Source organism: Fukomys damarensis, unplaced genomic scaffold (assembly GCF_012274545.1).
Source record: "Fukomys damarensis isolate Sample0158 unplaced genomic scaffold, DMR_v1.0_HiC HiC_scaffold_13, whole genome shotgun sequence".
Taxonomy (NCBI): Eukaryota; Metazoa; Chordata; class Mammalia; order Rodentia; family Bathyergidae; genus Fukomys; species Fukomys damarensis.
Window position 1 is genome coordinate 12,421,532 of NW_022900925.1, and position 15,774 is coordinate 12,437,305.

Genomic DNA, 15,774 nt, shown 5'->3' on the forward strand with positions numbered 1-15,774 from the left:
GGAGAGGGAGAGAGAGAGAGAGAGAGAGAGAGAGAGAGAGAGAGAGAAGATGGTAACTGGTCCTTCAAAAAAGATATCTAAATGGCTTATAAATAGATGAAAAAGTGCTCAAACTACTAAGACCCAGAAAATGTAAATGAAAACCATGATAGCCTTATATACTAAGTAGCTAAAATTTTAAAAACTAATAATAAGTACTGGAAAGTATGGGTAATCAATGTTCTTAAACACTGTTGACAAGAATATAAAATAATACAGCTAGCTACTTTGAAAAGAATGTTTCATATATTACAATTAAACAAACATGTACCTATGACCTACGTAACAATTATACTCTTGGAAACATGCAATATAAAGGTCTGTGTAAATATTCACCAAGAAATACATGCAAGAATAATTACAGTAGTTTTCTTTATAAGCATCCAAGACTGGAAATAACTCAATGATTAAAATAATAAAAGTTAACCTGTGATATATTCACATAATAAAATGAATACAATATAGCAATTACCATAAACTAATCATAGCTACACAAATACAGTGGATCCTTGACTTATGAATTCAATCAGTTCCCAAGACTGGTTGTAACGCAAGTTGGTTGTAAGTCAATACAGTTGAGATCTAGATGTTTACCTGGGAACATGCTATGGATAACAAGAGGCAGATGAATCTTCCATTAATTAACCTAATTAACCCAAGTTGTTCATATGTCCAGCCAGTCATAACTTGAGGGTCCACTGTAGATGAAATAAAAGAAGCCAGTCCCAAGAATATTACTGTGTAGTTCCATTTTTATAAAGTTCTGAATCAGGCAAAACCAAAAAATGGCATTAAAAATCATCACAAGGGGCCGGCCGTGGTGGCACAAGCTTATATTGTACCTACTCAAGAGGCTAGGCAGGAGAATAACAAGTCTGAGGCCAGCCTGGCAATTTAGCAAGATTCTGTCTCAAAATAAAAAGCAGTACAGTGTTGCCTAAAACACACAAAGCCCTGGTTCGAACCCTAATACCTCAAGGGGAGAAAAACATTATTATAAGGGGTGGGGATATTATCTTGGTGGGAAAAAAACTTGTCTAACATGCATGTGGGCCAAAGTTTAATTTCCAGCACCTCACAAATTAAAAAATTTTAAATCATCATAAAAATATTTTGTGGGAAAACAGGGAATAAACAAGGGGGAAATTCTTGAGTGGCAATAAAATTCTATTCTTGATTTGGGTAGTAATGACACAGAGGTTTTTGTTTTCTGGCATTAATTTAACTGTAAATTTATGCTGAGTGTACTTTTGTATGCATATGCTCTACTTCAATTAAAACAGGAAAACTAAAAATGGATGGATCTGGAGACCATCAAGTTGAGTGAAATAAGCTAGACTCAGACAAACACAGTATCACATGGAATCTAAAAATACTGGACAGTAGAAGGGAGACTATTACTAGACAGGAAAAGAAAGAGAGGGGTGTAAAGGCAGGCAATGATAGAATGGATATGAGCAAAATATATGTATTAAAACAGCACCCTAAAATATGAACCTCGCCGGGAGGCCAGGGGAAGGGGGTGATGGTAGGGTGAAAATGATCAAAGTATGTTATGATCGTGCACATATCTGTCAAAATAAAATCCATTAATCTGTATAACCAGTAAGAAAAACAGTGACTGTGCGTGGTGGCGTGTGCCTGTAATCACAGCACTCAGGAGGCTGAGACAACAGGATCACCACAAGTTTGAGGCCAGCACTGGCTACAGAGTGAGTTCAAGACCATAGCAAGACCTTGTCTCAAAAGATCAAAAAACAAAAAACAAAAAAAACATAGAAGGAAAAGAGGAAGGGAATATAGGGAAAGAAAGAAGAGGATGTAAGGGAGGTTAATAATGGCAATGGATATGATCAACACATTTATATACATATTTGAAAATGCCCCAAGAAAACCCAGTATGTTATAAAATCAATTTGCAGTAATAAAAATACACATTTAAAAAGAGAAAAACCAGTTTACTGGATTTGTCTACACTTATTTATAGGTGATCTAATCTAACTGGAAAAAGATACAAGAATTAACTAATAAAATACCTTATTTCATCAAATCTCGAACATTTATAAGACACGTTATGTATCCAGTATTTTATTATGTATTAAGTATTTTATTCCTTATTTTATTAATATTATATTAATAATATTAATTATTAATTATTAATTAAAATTGGTTCTAAATGTGAATTAATAATATTAATTATTAATTATTAATTAAAATTGGTTCTAAATGTGGTCATTTTCATAAATGCATATAACATGTTTTGATCATGTCCATCTCCTCTATTACCCTCCTTTACATCTCCTTCACCCTTATTACTTTCCTCTTATCTACTGATTCTACCCCACCAACAGATTTTAAAGCGTTGCTTAAAAATGTTTAAAATTAGCCTAGGGATATAGCTGAATGGCAGAGTGTTGCCTAGCACGCGTGAGGCCCCTGGGACTAATCCCCAGCACTACAACACACACACAAAAAAATAAAATGTTAGGATTATTGTAAGATGTCATCAGTTTAGAACAAATTCTAATTTCAAAAATCTTCAACTGTGTACCTCAGAACCAACCAAAATATAGTATCATAAATGTTTTCCTTAAGTAGCAATCACTAATTTAATAATAAAAAAGACAACAGCAATAAAAAGTATAAAATACAAAAACTAGAAATAGACCTAGCAAAGAATTTCTAAAATTTATATGTAAAAAATTATAAAACTGAACTAAAAGGACAAAAGAGCATAAGTGAATGTATAGGAAAAAGATGTCACTTCTCCAATTAATCTATAAACTCAATGTAATACCAATCAAAATCCCAACAGCATTTTTCATAGAACTTAACATACTCATCTTAAATTCCTTAGGAAGATGAGCAATGACCATCAGTAAAATTTTTAAAAAGAACAAAGTGAATTGTCTTATCAAATATTTAACTAGATAAGAAAGATTGATGAATTTGTCTACAAAATTAAAATTTTCTGTCAGAGGAAAGAATCATAAATTTCAAAAAAAAGTGACTAAGTAGGAGAAAATATTTGTGATATGTGTAAACCAAAAAAAGATTAAGACCCAGAATATATAAGAACTTCTACACACCCACAAGCAAAAGTTACAATCTAACAAGGAGATAAAGGATACAAGTAGGCAATGAAATAAACATGACTAAAGAAAATGTGAAAGAAATAACCCTCACTAGGAATCAAGAAACTCAAACAGTAAGACAGCATTTTCCACCAAGAGACTAGAAAATATTTTAAATTTTATCATATCAAGTATGTGAGAAAATACATACTAGTGTTACTGCAAGTTAAAACATAATTGTATGCCCACTTTTAAGGTGTAAACAGGTAGTATTTGTTCAAATGTGTCAACCTAACAAGTGTTGGAATAGTAAGAATTTATTACCTATATGAAAAAAGTACATCCGTATCACATGTATGTATGTATAGGTATACTGTGGACCTATCACTGAAATATAATTAACAGGATGGGGTATAGCTTAGTGATAGAGCATTTGCTTAGCACAAGCGGGCTCAGGGTTTGATCTCCACCCAGCATACATGTGCACACACACACACACACACACACACATGTAAACTCTATGATATAAGAAAAGAGAATTTTATTTTCTTCACATTCCTCTACAGAATATTACAGCCTCCAGCCTAAGGGAGCATCTTGATTGATATAACTGATTCTAGTTAAAATGCAGCTATTGTGGACTAGGTTATAATTATTGGTTTTCCTCTCAGTGCAATAACTGTTATAGCTGAGATAATTACAAAGAATAAAACATCTCACAATAAACACTGTAAGATACATACCAACAAGAAGCTTCTTTGCCACCAAAGGTCGACGTGCTTCCTGTGGAAATGTCTCCTTTGCTACACAGAGTGTCCTCTCACTCTTTGGCAATGTCCTTGGCCATTTTTCTAGGGTCCTTTCGCTACCAATAGGAAATCGGCTCTCAATACCACTGAAACATTTCTTCACCTTTTTTGGTGACAGTTTCTTTTCCAGGAGAGATTCCAAAGCCTGACATTAAACAAGATATTGTTCTCTTAATTTCTCTTACAAAAGTATGACTTTTAGTTACAAAACTGAAGAAATAAAGACTCTAGAGAAATGTGTTATAAAACTCTCTAGTGGTTAACAAAATGTTAATTTAAAATGGTTACTTAGGACATCTGATTAGTTAATTAATAAAATAATTTCTGCAAGTTATTTAACATGTTTTTGCTCACTAAACCCAATAGCAGAGTAATGAACATGACCACTTTTAAAGAAATCCAAATCTTAAAATTAAGTGATAATCATTTTAGAAACTATGATCTTGAGACTACAATCCTATATGCTTTAAAAGCATTTTAATTCTCAACAGAAACACATAAACTCAAGTAGCTTTAAGTGGGTAAACATACACTTTAATAAACTAATACACATTTGGGGGGGTGGTTTGAGACAGGGTCTCACTATGTAGTTAAGACTGACCTGGAACTCACTATGTAGCCCAGGCTGGTCTCGAACTCACAGTGATCCTCCTTTCTCAGCCTCCCAAGTGCTAGGATGACAGGCATAAGCAAAAGGAAATTTAGCAGGTCCAATGGCTTTGGTCACTTATCAACCACCGTTAACAGCAGGAGATATGTCTCCCTGTCCTAAAATGGTGTATCCTCTAATAAGTACTCACCTGCTCAGTACTGGGCAGTGAGGGCAATAGTTTCTCCTCAGTCAGCACAAATTAAGGACAACTGAACACAGCCACAGAGGTGGAATTTAGATGACAATAACATAAGATATTAAGCTATGAAATGATATAGTATATCAATAAGAAAGGCTAATTTCTTGCATTATTATTTTCAAAAGGGAGTGAAACATCATGTTTAAGAAACATGTTAAAATTTGCTCAAAATTTGGAAGGACTAGACAATCTCCTGAAATCCTTTCTGGGATTATGAAGATACGTCCTCTAAATGAAATCATTTTTGGCCAATAAATGTTTCTTATGAATATGTTCAGAAAACATCCCATGATTTGGATAACTACCAAAAATTCTGAGGTCTGTATGTGACAATAACATTCCTGGTTGTGAGTTCTTCCCACACAAATGTAATCAAAGCAAATCACAAACATATTTGCTGGATAACAGAACTGTAAAGGCAGAAGGAGCTTAAAAGACCATAAAAAGGTAGTTAATGCTAGAACTATCAAGTCAGTACAGAATTCTCCCCACTGAACCATCATTCTCCTACAGCTAACAGCTTACCATGTCACACTAATGTAATCTTTTTATTTGTGGATGAAATGTATGCCATGGTGGCACTGAAGTCAGAAAACAGGAATTTCACTACCAGATCGTAAGGGAAGTAATTGTATCACCTTTTGGCCTTTGCAACTTTTTAATCTATAACATAGTAATAATAAAAGCAACTGAAAACTACAGTGCTGTGGTAAGAATTAAATGGCATAATCACATAGAAGCACTCTGCAAACTTCAGGGAACTTTAAAATTGAAGGCATATATTGTTGTCACTGTCATCAACAAGAACTAAGAACACTATTCCTAACTAGTTCATGCCACTTGTGATTTCCAGAAATTCCTAGTTTTATCTCAAGATCTAAGGCTGTGCTTACATGTATCTTTTAATACTTCTTCTTTCTATAATGTATCTATATTAAACACTGACATTCAAATTTAAGCACTAATCCAAGAGTGCTTTACTGTTTCATTTTCTGTGCTAATAAATTTTCTATTAAACGGCACTGTCAAGGAATGGAATATTCTGTTTAATTGATGAAATAGGTTAAGAGTTACCTTTTGAAAAATTTTTTATAAGTCTGCAACATATAATGAATATATTCATTGTGGGTTAAAAGTTGTCTTGAATAATTCTCAAAGCAGTAAAACATACTAGTAAATAAGAGATTGTAAAGCTTTAATTCACAAGGTACCAGCTTTGTCCTGTACTCTCCAAAAGTCCTAATGAAACTAGGTCATCACAAACATTATTTCTCTGCTTAAGAACAATACACTTTCCTCAAAAAATAAGTCAATTTCATACCTCAATTTGTTGCAGGATATCTATAACCACATCAGGAATGGAAGGATTGGCATCCAGCTTGGCAGAACAAAGTGAAAGCTGACGAATAAGACTGCCCAGTTCCCTACACCCAGCAGGAACCGGGTGCTCCCCTCGGTCAGTGAATTGAGTGACAAACATCTGTAAGGCCCGAATGGCTCCTCGATGGGCAGCTGCCAGCCTAGAAACTGCCCACGACTAAAAATAAACAAGTAGTGAGAAGTTATGTCAATATTCAAAACTTTCTAACATAACCCAAACTTTAACAATATTTGTAGTGTGCCTTTTATGTAAAGTGCTTCCTATTGTGCAAGTTTTTTCATAATTTAGAGGATTGCAAAGCTTCAAAATAGTAAATTAAGTCTTTTCCATTTTTTTCTTGTTTTGTTTTGTTTTGTTTGAAATAAGGTCTCACCACATAGTTCAGGTTGGCCTTGAACTCACTATATAGCTCCAACTGGCTTCCCAGTGATTCTCAGCCTCCCAAGTGCTAGGATTATAGGCATGTGCAGCAACACCCAGAAGTCTTTTTCTTTCTATTCTGTTATTTTTACTAGCAGCAATAGGGAATCTATTTTTCAGAAGCCATTACTTAGAAAGCATTCCATATTCAGAATATTTAAAGTGCTTACACTTTTAACAGGTTTCTAACAGCAGTGAAAGTTATTGCACTAACTAAAGTTAGTGCAGAGAACCCACATGCAGTACTAACAAAACACTGGAAAACAAACTTTATAAATAGGTATTAATCATACCTGAATTATATCATACCTTCTTAGTGTGTTTAGTTTTATGTGGACTCAACTTATCCAATTCCTCCTGGATTTCTTTTACCTGTTTTATAAAGAAAAAATGAAAACTTCAAACCTTCCCATTGGTCTTTTTTGTAGAATACTACATAGCTTTCTGGTCCAAATATAACTATTATTAATTCAAGTCATTTGAAAATGAGAAAAGGCTCCAGTTCAAGACAGTGACTAGAGCAGTGTTCACTTTCTATCCTTGGGTCCCCAGTGTACAAGGACTTTAACACGAAGAAATGATGGTGGAAGTAACTCTTGAAAGGCAGGAACCAGATCATCATGCCCTACATGACACACTAAAGATCTAGCTTTCATTCTCTAAAGCTGCTCTAGTCTTTCAAACAGCAGTCTAACACAGTAAGTTTCATATTTTAGAACAATCTCTATGACAGCAATGTAAGATAAAGACCTAAATAAAATTCAAACAAGAATACAGAACAAAATCTAACCCAGGCATTTTCTTTCAAATGAAAAAGTAGTTTTTGGGTCAAGCAATGAAATAACATGTGGCTTCAGTGACCAGGAAGGTATTAAAAGCTTTTCAACAAGTTAAGTCATTAAAGTTAAAACAAACTTCTCCTTTAAAAATCTATCACAACATAAACAATGTAAGAGCTTATTTATCAACCAATATAAATGTCTTGAAAGACATTTAACATAGTCTTTATTCTTTATAAACTGTTTTGTTTTGGTTTTTTTGGGGGGGGGGCTTTTTGTTTTAGTACTGGGGACTGAACCCAGGCAGTTCAGATATGCCACGTTCCTTATTTTTTCTGATTAATTGAATAACTGATTAAGTGAGACAGTCTTGCTAAGATGCTAATTTGCCCAGGCTGAACTTTCAATCTTCCTGCTTCAGCTTTCCAGAGTGCTGAGATTACAGGCATATGCCACAGTGCCCAGCCATAGTCTTCATTGTTTACCATTTAATAAAGGATAATCAAATTATGCTATCTAAGTTTCTAATAATTAACCTATGAACTGAAGGGAAACTAATAAGGTCCCTTCCACAAAGACCAGGGTTTACAGCTGGAGGAAATCAAGGGTTTCAGGTAACTGATTGACTAGACTTCATATGCACAAGTATGTGCTGCGTAATGTACAGTATATGTATATTTTTGAAAGGGGAAAGAATACAACTTCTACTAGATTTTCAAGATCTATAATCTCAAAGAGTTAAGAGTTTAAGAAGGAAGTTGGCCCTTCTCCCAAAACCCACAAATATAAAGGCAGATGACAAAAAGAATGGGAATTACTTGTTCCCGTGTTCAGGAAATTTAACTTCAAAAATCCTTTAGAGCTCACAGAGGAGAGTTTATGGGGAATCTTTCTGAGATAAAAAGAAAGCTGAAATTCTATAAGAAAGTAACACACAAGGCTGACTGTCCCACTTCTCTCTGGGCTGCCACACCTGTTGCTGGAGGACATAAAGCATCCGGGTACAGCGAACAGTCTGTTCCTGTCTCCTGACACGGATCCGCTGCTCTTCATCAGGATCCAAAGCTTCTTCTAGTCTACCTGAAAATATTTTTCCCCAAAAGCAGATTATAAACCACACATAGAAACTCGAAAACTTGTTACCTAATGGGTAATAAAGTTGAAGATCTCTAGTTTTATTAAGAAAAAAAATGAGGCTGTTGTAACATAAAGTTTCGTTTTTCACCAGGGAAGAAACCAGGGATGAGTGAGGGGGCCTGTGTATGGACTCAGAAATGGAAGAGACAAGAAGACAGTGACAAGCTCCTCTCCATTCCAGAATTCCCTCAACCAAATCCCACGGGATGGCTTCCTCACTATGAAGCATTTTGTACTATTTTATGCTTTTTTTCTTTTTCCAAAAAGCTCATTATTGAACTATACTATACTGGTTCCTCAATTTATGACCTTAATGTGTTTTACAATTTTGGGGAAAATGGCCGTGGTTGTTTGTGTCATCTGATGTAGAGTTTGCTAATAGAGGCAAAAATTGCCTCTATTTTGTTTGCAAATCAAACTATTTCTAAACAAAGGCACTCACAAATTGAGGTATTACTGTATTTTTATGTCTAGCAAGATTATTTTTACTTTCTTGACACAAGAAGAGAAATGCTTTCTCTAATACATTAAAATATCAAGTGCTAAAATTACTTCAGAGTCTGAAGTCTCCGTGTATTTATCAGGAGACATGCCCTTGTACACACTGGTGCTCCACATGTTTAAAAGAACAGTTTAAAGAGTTTTTTTCTGGAAGACTGCTTGAGGTTGCCTGTTTATCCATTCCTGTCTGTGATTTTCAAATGTTTATATAAATACTTTTAAAAAACTCCAACACAAATCAGATGAAAACAATATTTTATTAGCAAAAGTGCACTTTATGAGTTCAATTTGTTTTATTTACTCATTAAAAAGGCAAACAAGGGGATTGGAGATGTACCTCAGTGGTAGAGCATTTGCCCAAAGCCCTAGGTTTCATCACCAGCACCAAAAAGAAAACAAAGAAAAAGTCAACCAAGAAGAATAAGGCTGCTTTGAAGTTAGAGGTGGGACAGACAGATGCAGTGTCACAGGAGCCTATAAGCCAAATTAATTCTTGCTTGTGTTTGGGCTGCACAGAGGAGAGAAAATGCAGACTCAAATATGAATATAAGTAAGAACTGGCTTAGTTAGGTGTTTACATGTTCACTTTGCATATTATTTTATTGCAACCAGTCTATAAAGCAGCAATCAGGTAGTGTGAATGAGCACTCCAGGGCCAATGAAAGGGTGGTATGCAGTTAGGGGCCATTAAAAACTATTATTAGTCCACAACAAGGTAAGTGTGGAAACTGAAAGTATGCATTTACATGTCTTTATAGCAATTTGCCATCATTTTGACATTTTTATTATAGTTTACAAAGTATTACTTCATCATTGATTGAAATTTTAAATAAACCAACCCAAATCTTCCCACAGTGAGTCTGAAGGTCTGCTGTTTGAAGGTTTGCCATGTTAGATCTAATCATCAGAGTAAAGGGTTTTTGTGGCTTTGTTTCCCTAAAGTATGTGGTGGGGTCATGTCATGGACTGACACTGAGAAATGTAGTAAGAAATTAGCCACAGCATTTTTGCTATTTTCCATGGGAATATGTTTTAATTATTTGTGATATTACACCAACATACTATAAAAGACCTAAGAGAAGAAACTTTTTTCTGGCCATGGCATTTGTAAATTGTCACTGTTACACAACTGTCTTCTCGATGCTAGGTCTGGTAAATTCTGGTAACAGTTCCCTCTGCAGCTGGCTCCTAGGAAACTTAGAAATAAATCTGCAACCCATTCCTAAATAAATCTTTTTTCTTTACTTATTATTTCTATACCACATTTTCCTCAGATACATAGTTTTATCTTGTCTCAATCAATAGATATTTTAAGGTGCCTTAAATTCTTTATATAACATGCACATATACACATATGCATATATTAGTTAAATGTAAAATGCAAAGTATCACTGTAAACAATGTACTATCCAAGTACAATAGTTCCTTTTGAAACTCAAATCTTTTTCTTTTTCTTTTTTGGTACTGGGGATTGAACTCAAGACCTCACACTTGCCAGGCAGGTGCTGTGCCACTGAGCTAAATCCCTGGCCCTTGAAACTCAAATCTTTACTCCTTCCAGGCTGAAAGCTGGGCTTGAAGTCATACTTGTGGGCCACAGTAACCTCAAACTCTCTATGCAGAATTAATCCTCTACTCTCCATGTAAACACAAAGGCACTGAGACTACTAAAGAATTTCAGAAAACAAAAGATAATGATTATTCTCTTTCCTTTCTACCTGTGGTCAGATATCTCATACAAATAGCTATAGCTTCCCTTGTCGCTGGTGTGTATCCATCTTAACACAGCCCAAGCAAGGACTGGTTTTATCTATATACCTATCTACATATATATGTGTATATGCATATATATATATATATATATATATATATAAAATATATAATACACACACATATATATTGCCAGAAAGACTTCTCAATAAACAGGGATATAGGATCATCTACACTCATGTAAGATTCACACAGCACGAACTCCAATTTATAGGTTAGGTCCTCAGTCAGTCCACAAATGAAGCGCAGCCTACAGTGGGGGGAGGGGAGCAGGTTAGCAAGGTAAACTCTTCAGAGAAAGGCGACACAGGTCAAACTCCAAACTCAACCATCTTGACATGAATGCTCCTGTTTCTAGAGAACCAATACCCAGCAGGATGCAAAGAAACCTGGTGGGGGCTGGAAGGCCCAATGAATGTATCTGAACTATTATGTATACATGGCATCTTATCAAAGGAAGAATCTAATTTTTCTCACCTTTTTTAGTTACCTCTTCAATTTTATGGATGCAACTGCTCAATTCTTTCTGGAGTCGCTGAACTTCTAGCAGGCTTTTCTGTTCACATAAGTTTTTGTGGTCACTTATCCTGGGCTGTGGATGTGGTTCTAGATCACGAGTAGGTGGCGAATTTGGCATGGTAAGATCTGGCTGTTCATGATGAGATGCATACACATATACTCTGGCACCTGAGCTGGAAATTCCTACTTCAGATGGCTGGTGGCTACACTGACGGACTTCTTGATTCTTTGAGTCTTTCTTTTCTGTGTGGTCAAATATTTTATACTTGGTATGTCCACATTTCTGAGAACTTTGGGGCTGACTTCTGGGATAATGTTCTTTTATAAGTTCTTCGAATTGTCTTCGTTTTACATCTCTTTTGGCTAGGTGGACAGCATAGCTAAGTTTCTCTTCTGATATTACAGAAAATGAAAGAGAACTGCTTAGGTCAGGGCCAACTCTAAAATCTGAGTCTTTATAATATGATTCATTATATGAGTGCTTCAGTTTTTCAATTCTAATTGCATGTGGGCAAGAATATCGGACAGCCAAGTTGCTCGGATGTGTAGGAACATTCCTATTAAACTGCAGCTGGTTCTTTGAAATAGTAAATAAAAGTAAGAACATATTAGAAAAATAACATATTATACAGTTAGTATATACATATAACCAAGTTTCTAATATTTCACTAACAAGATTATTTATGTGAAGAGGTATTTGCTGTTGTACTAATTAGCCACTTTCCTACACATTTGAGTTCATCACATAGCCCAAGCGGTACCCAACAATCAACGAGTCCCATACTATTATCCTTCTGTTTACTATCACCAACTTGGGATCCTCCTCTAAGTCAACCTGGAAAGCTTCCAGCAGGGACCACTACATTCTCAACTCCCGATTATGGATTTCTGCCCAGTTTCAAAGTGTCAGGGTCTAGCAAGTGGCCAATATCATCCACTAGAGCTTTCCTAAAAACTGCTGCACACAGCCATCCCACATTGAAACCATTTGATGATACTTCCTACATCTTTTATCCTGCACCTACCTGCACCTTGTTCTAAAAAATTCACTTGCCCATATTTATGCAGATTTGTCAGTTTTCCTCATAACAAAAGCTTTGTTATTTTTTACACTTCAACATAAGCATGTCCCCATGTTCCTATAGTTTATAAAAATTATTTTTCATGGTTACTTTCCAAAAGCCAGAGAATAGTCTCTTCATGTTTAACCTAAATATAATCTAATTATTAAACATTTATACTATTCCACTTTTTCCAGTGATAGAGAATAAGACAATCCATATCTCCAAACTCAGTGAATTCTGTCTCATGATGTTTTATCTTGAAGATGGCTCAACTCTCACTACAAATGTGTTTATAAAATAATGTGAATGAAAATTCAATTTAAAATAAACCACTGTAACAAAACATTAGGAAAGTACTCTGGGGAAAAAAATGTAGTAAAAAACTTCTCTAAACAGTGAAAAAACCTGAAGGGTACAAAGACTGATGATGAATAGTACTTGAAACCTATAGCCTTGTTTGAGGAAACCATTTCCTCTTAACCTAAAAATAACCTAAAATAGGGTTAGGGATTTAGCTCAGTGGTTCTGGCACCTGCCTTCCAAGCACAAGGACTCAAGTTCGATCTCTGGTGCCCCCCAAAAAAAAAAAATAATAATAATAATAATGACCTAAAATACCTTAGAAATTTCATAAAAGTCCTAGGGCAGAAATGTATAAAATACTAGGAGAAAAACAGATTAATTCCTTTTTAAATATGGATGCAGGGAAAGACTTTTTAAGTATTACTCAAAAATTTATATTCAATAAAAGAGCAATGATGATGACTACATTAAAACAAAATTTAAAAATCTATCTGGTTTAAATAAGCAAGGAAAAAAAAAATGCTGAAACACCAAAACAAAAGCACTTGTAAATACAAAGGAGTTTTAGTCACTTTCTCATCACTAGGACAAAATATTGATATCTACAACTTAACATTGTTTTTTGCTTTTTTTTGTTTTTGGTACCGGGGATCAAACTCGGGTCATCGTGCTTGCAAGGCAGGTGGCAGAACCACTGAGCTAAATCCCCAGCCCTGATATCCACAACTTAAAGGAGAGGTTTATTTGGTTCAGTTTCCAGTAAGCTCAATCCATGGTCAGCTGGCTCCAAAGTAGGAACAGCGTGGTGGAAGGCACCACAAGGGAAAGCTGCTCACATCATGGCAGCCAGGAAGCAAGAGAGAACAAAGGAGCCAGGAACCAGAATACACCCTCTTTCAGGCCACATCCCCAGTGACTCACCTCCTCTTCCAATCAGACCCCAAGCCAAATGGCACAGTCAACTATGAACTCATCAACTGACTAATGTGATGAGGACTGAATCGCCCTCATGATCCAATCACCTTTTAAAAGCCCCACCTCTGAACACAAAACTTTTAGGAGACATTTTAGATCTAAGTCATAACAAAAGGGCTTCCTGGTCTGGGGATGTAGCTTAGTGGTAGAGCACTTGCTTAGCATGTGCTAGGCCCTGGGTTGAATCCCCAGCACCACAAACATAACAGGATGCAAACAAGAACAATAAAGAATATATTTGCTATGCAGTACTGCTGACTTCTTTGAAAGGGCTTCCTATACATGAAGAAATCTTTAAAAATTTAGGTGAGAGGGCTTGGGATATAGTTCAGTGGCATAGTGCCTGTCTGGCCAGTGAGAAGCCTTGAGTACAATTCCTGGTTAAAAAAAAAAAAAAAAAAAAAAAAAAAATTGAGGTGAAAAAATAAAACTCAATAGAAAATGGGAAAAACACACAGCAGACAATTACCAAAAAGATATAAACATGGCCCTTAAATATATGAAAAACTGTTCAACCTCATAAAATACAAATTAAAATACACTGAAATACTATGTATTTCTGAAAGATCAGCAAAAATTAAAAGTTTAATGATTACATGCTGTTGGCGTGTGCTAGTAGAAGACAAACTGTCGCATCTCTTACTCAGGAGAGTCTGGGTGAATTCATCCATTTATCTTTGACCTAGAAGTCTCATTTCTAGAATTTACCCTACAGATAAACCTCCACTGATACATATGCACAAGCTCGTTCATAGCTGTACTAACTGTAATTAGAACTTACTGGAATCAATCTACATGCCCATATAAATTCCTAAGTAAACTATAGTATAGCAACAAAATGAAGTTATAATTACAATGGAAAAAAATGAGGAAGCTCTCAAAGAACATCTCTATAAACTTAAGAACTTTCTTGGATATGCTGTTCAAATAAAACAATGAAATACAAAAATATCTGTAGTATGTTACAAATACATGTAAGGAAAAAAGGAGACATGAGATAAAATATACATGTATCTGATCATTTGTGCAAAACAAAAACACAGGAAATAAAAGAATTGAGACTGTGAGATCAGTTATCTACAAAATGTGAGTGAGAACTGGGTGGAAAGGATAGAAGGAATGGGGTAGATAACATTTTTCTGAATATATTTTTTGTACACATATATTTGAATCCATGTTAGTATTTCACATATACATGAGATACTTAAAGGGAAGAAAAAAATGAAGTGAAAAAGGAAGGAAGAATATAAACAAAATCCGTAAGAACTGAAGAAAAACCTAAAAATAAATACAAACAGAAAGCAATAAACCAGACTGAATTTCAAATGAACCACTAACATATCAAGGTGAAAAAAAAAAAGTTAACTCCAATAAACTTTTGAACACAGGGGCCAGAGATATAGCTCAGCAGTGTCACAGCTGCCTGGCAAGCTCAAGGCCCTGAGTTCAATTGTGGGTACAAAAAAACAAACAAAACAAAACAAAAAAACTTTTGAAAATAACATTTGGACTATATGCCATTGGGCTACAAACAAAAAGTACTCTAAGCAAATACTGGACTCTATTTAGAGTCTTCTTTTTTTTTTTCCAGAGGAATGCATTGCAATTCTGAAATTACTTTTTTACACTCTAGGATTGAGCAATTAAATAAATATATTGTGGATAATGGGAGCCAAGTTTCACACTTTAGAACAAGGGAGTTTTGAATACGAAATACTGGATTAGAATTGGACAGATCTGTGTGAACTCATGAATTTTCTTATAGAGAGGAAAGCAAACAGATACTTAGAAAGGAAAAATGTAGCTCAGTGTGGTGACACATGCCTATATCCCAGCACATACTCAGGAGGCTGAGGCAGGAGGATTGCTGTGAACTCAAGGCCAGCTTGGGCTACAAAGTAAGTTCAAGACTAGTCTAAACTAAATAGCAGACCCTCTCTCAAAAAAGAAAAAGAAAGAAAAGGTAGGACAGAAAATGGGAATGAGAAAGAGAAAGATGACAAGAAAGACAAAGATGTATAAATATAGATCTGCATATGAATATTATACAAGTGTAAAACTCCATTTGCCATTTGTCCTCTAAAAGGCCCAATGACACTCCAGTATTAATAAATACATCTAGTCCTAGTATGGATTTTTAAATTCTATTCTC

The 15,774-nt window shown here is 35.1% G+C and overlaps 1 protein-coding gene across 4 annotated transcripts in view; it reads right to left on the bottom strand.

Annotated features, from left to right (window-relative positions):
• The window catches only part of Kiaa0753 (KIAA0753 ortholog), a 73,593-nt gene that overhangs the window by 48,621 nt on the left and 9,198 nt on the right, over positions 1 to 15,774 (bottom strand). For all 4 annotated transcript variants that reach the window (XM_010611339.3, XM_010611337.3, XM_010611340.3 and 1 more), the window contains exons 3-7: positions 11,239 to 11,857; positions 8,327 to 8,433; positions 6,884 to 6,946; positions 6,095 to 6,310; positions 3,857 to 4,067 (exon numbers count right to left, since the gene is read on the bottom strand). In XM_010611339.3, coding sequence (XP_010609641.1) covers positions 3,857 to 4,067; positions 6,095 to 6,310; positions 6,884 to 6,946; positions 8,327 to 8,433; positions 11,239 to 11,857 — 1,216 coding nt within the window. The remainder of the gene's footprint in view (positions 1 to 3,856; positions 4,068 to 6,094; positions 6,311 to 6,883; positions 6,947 to 8,326; positions 8,434 to 11,238; positions 11,858 to 15,774) is intronic.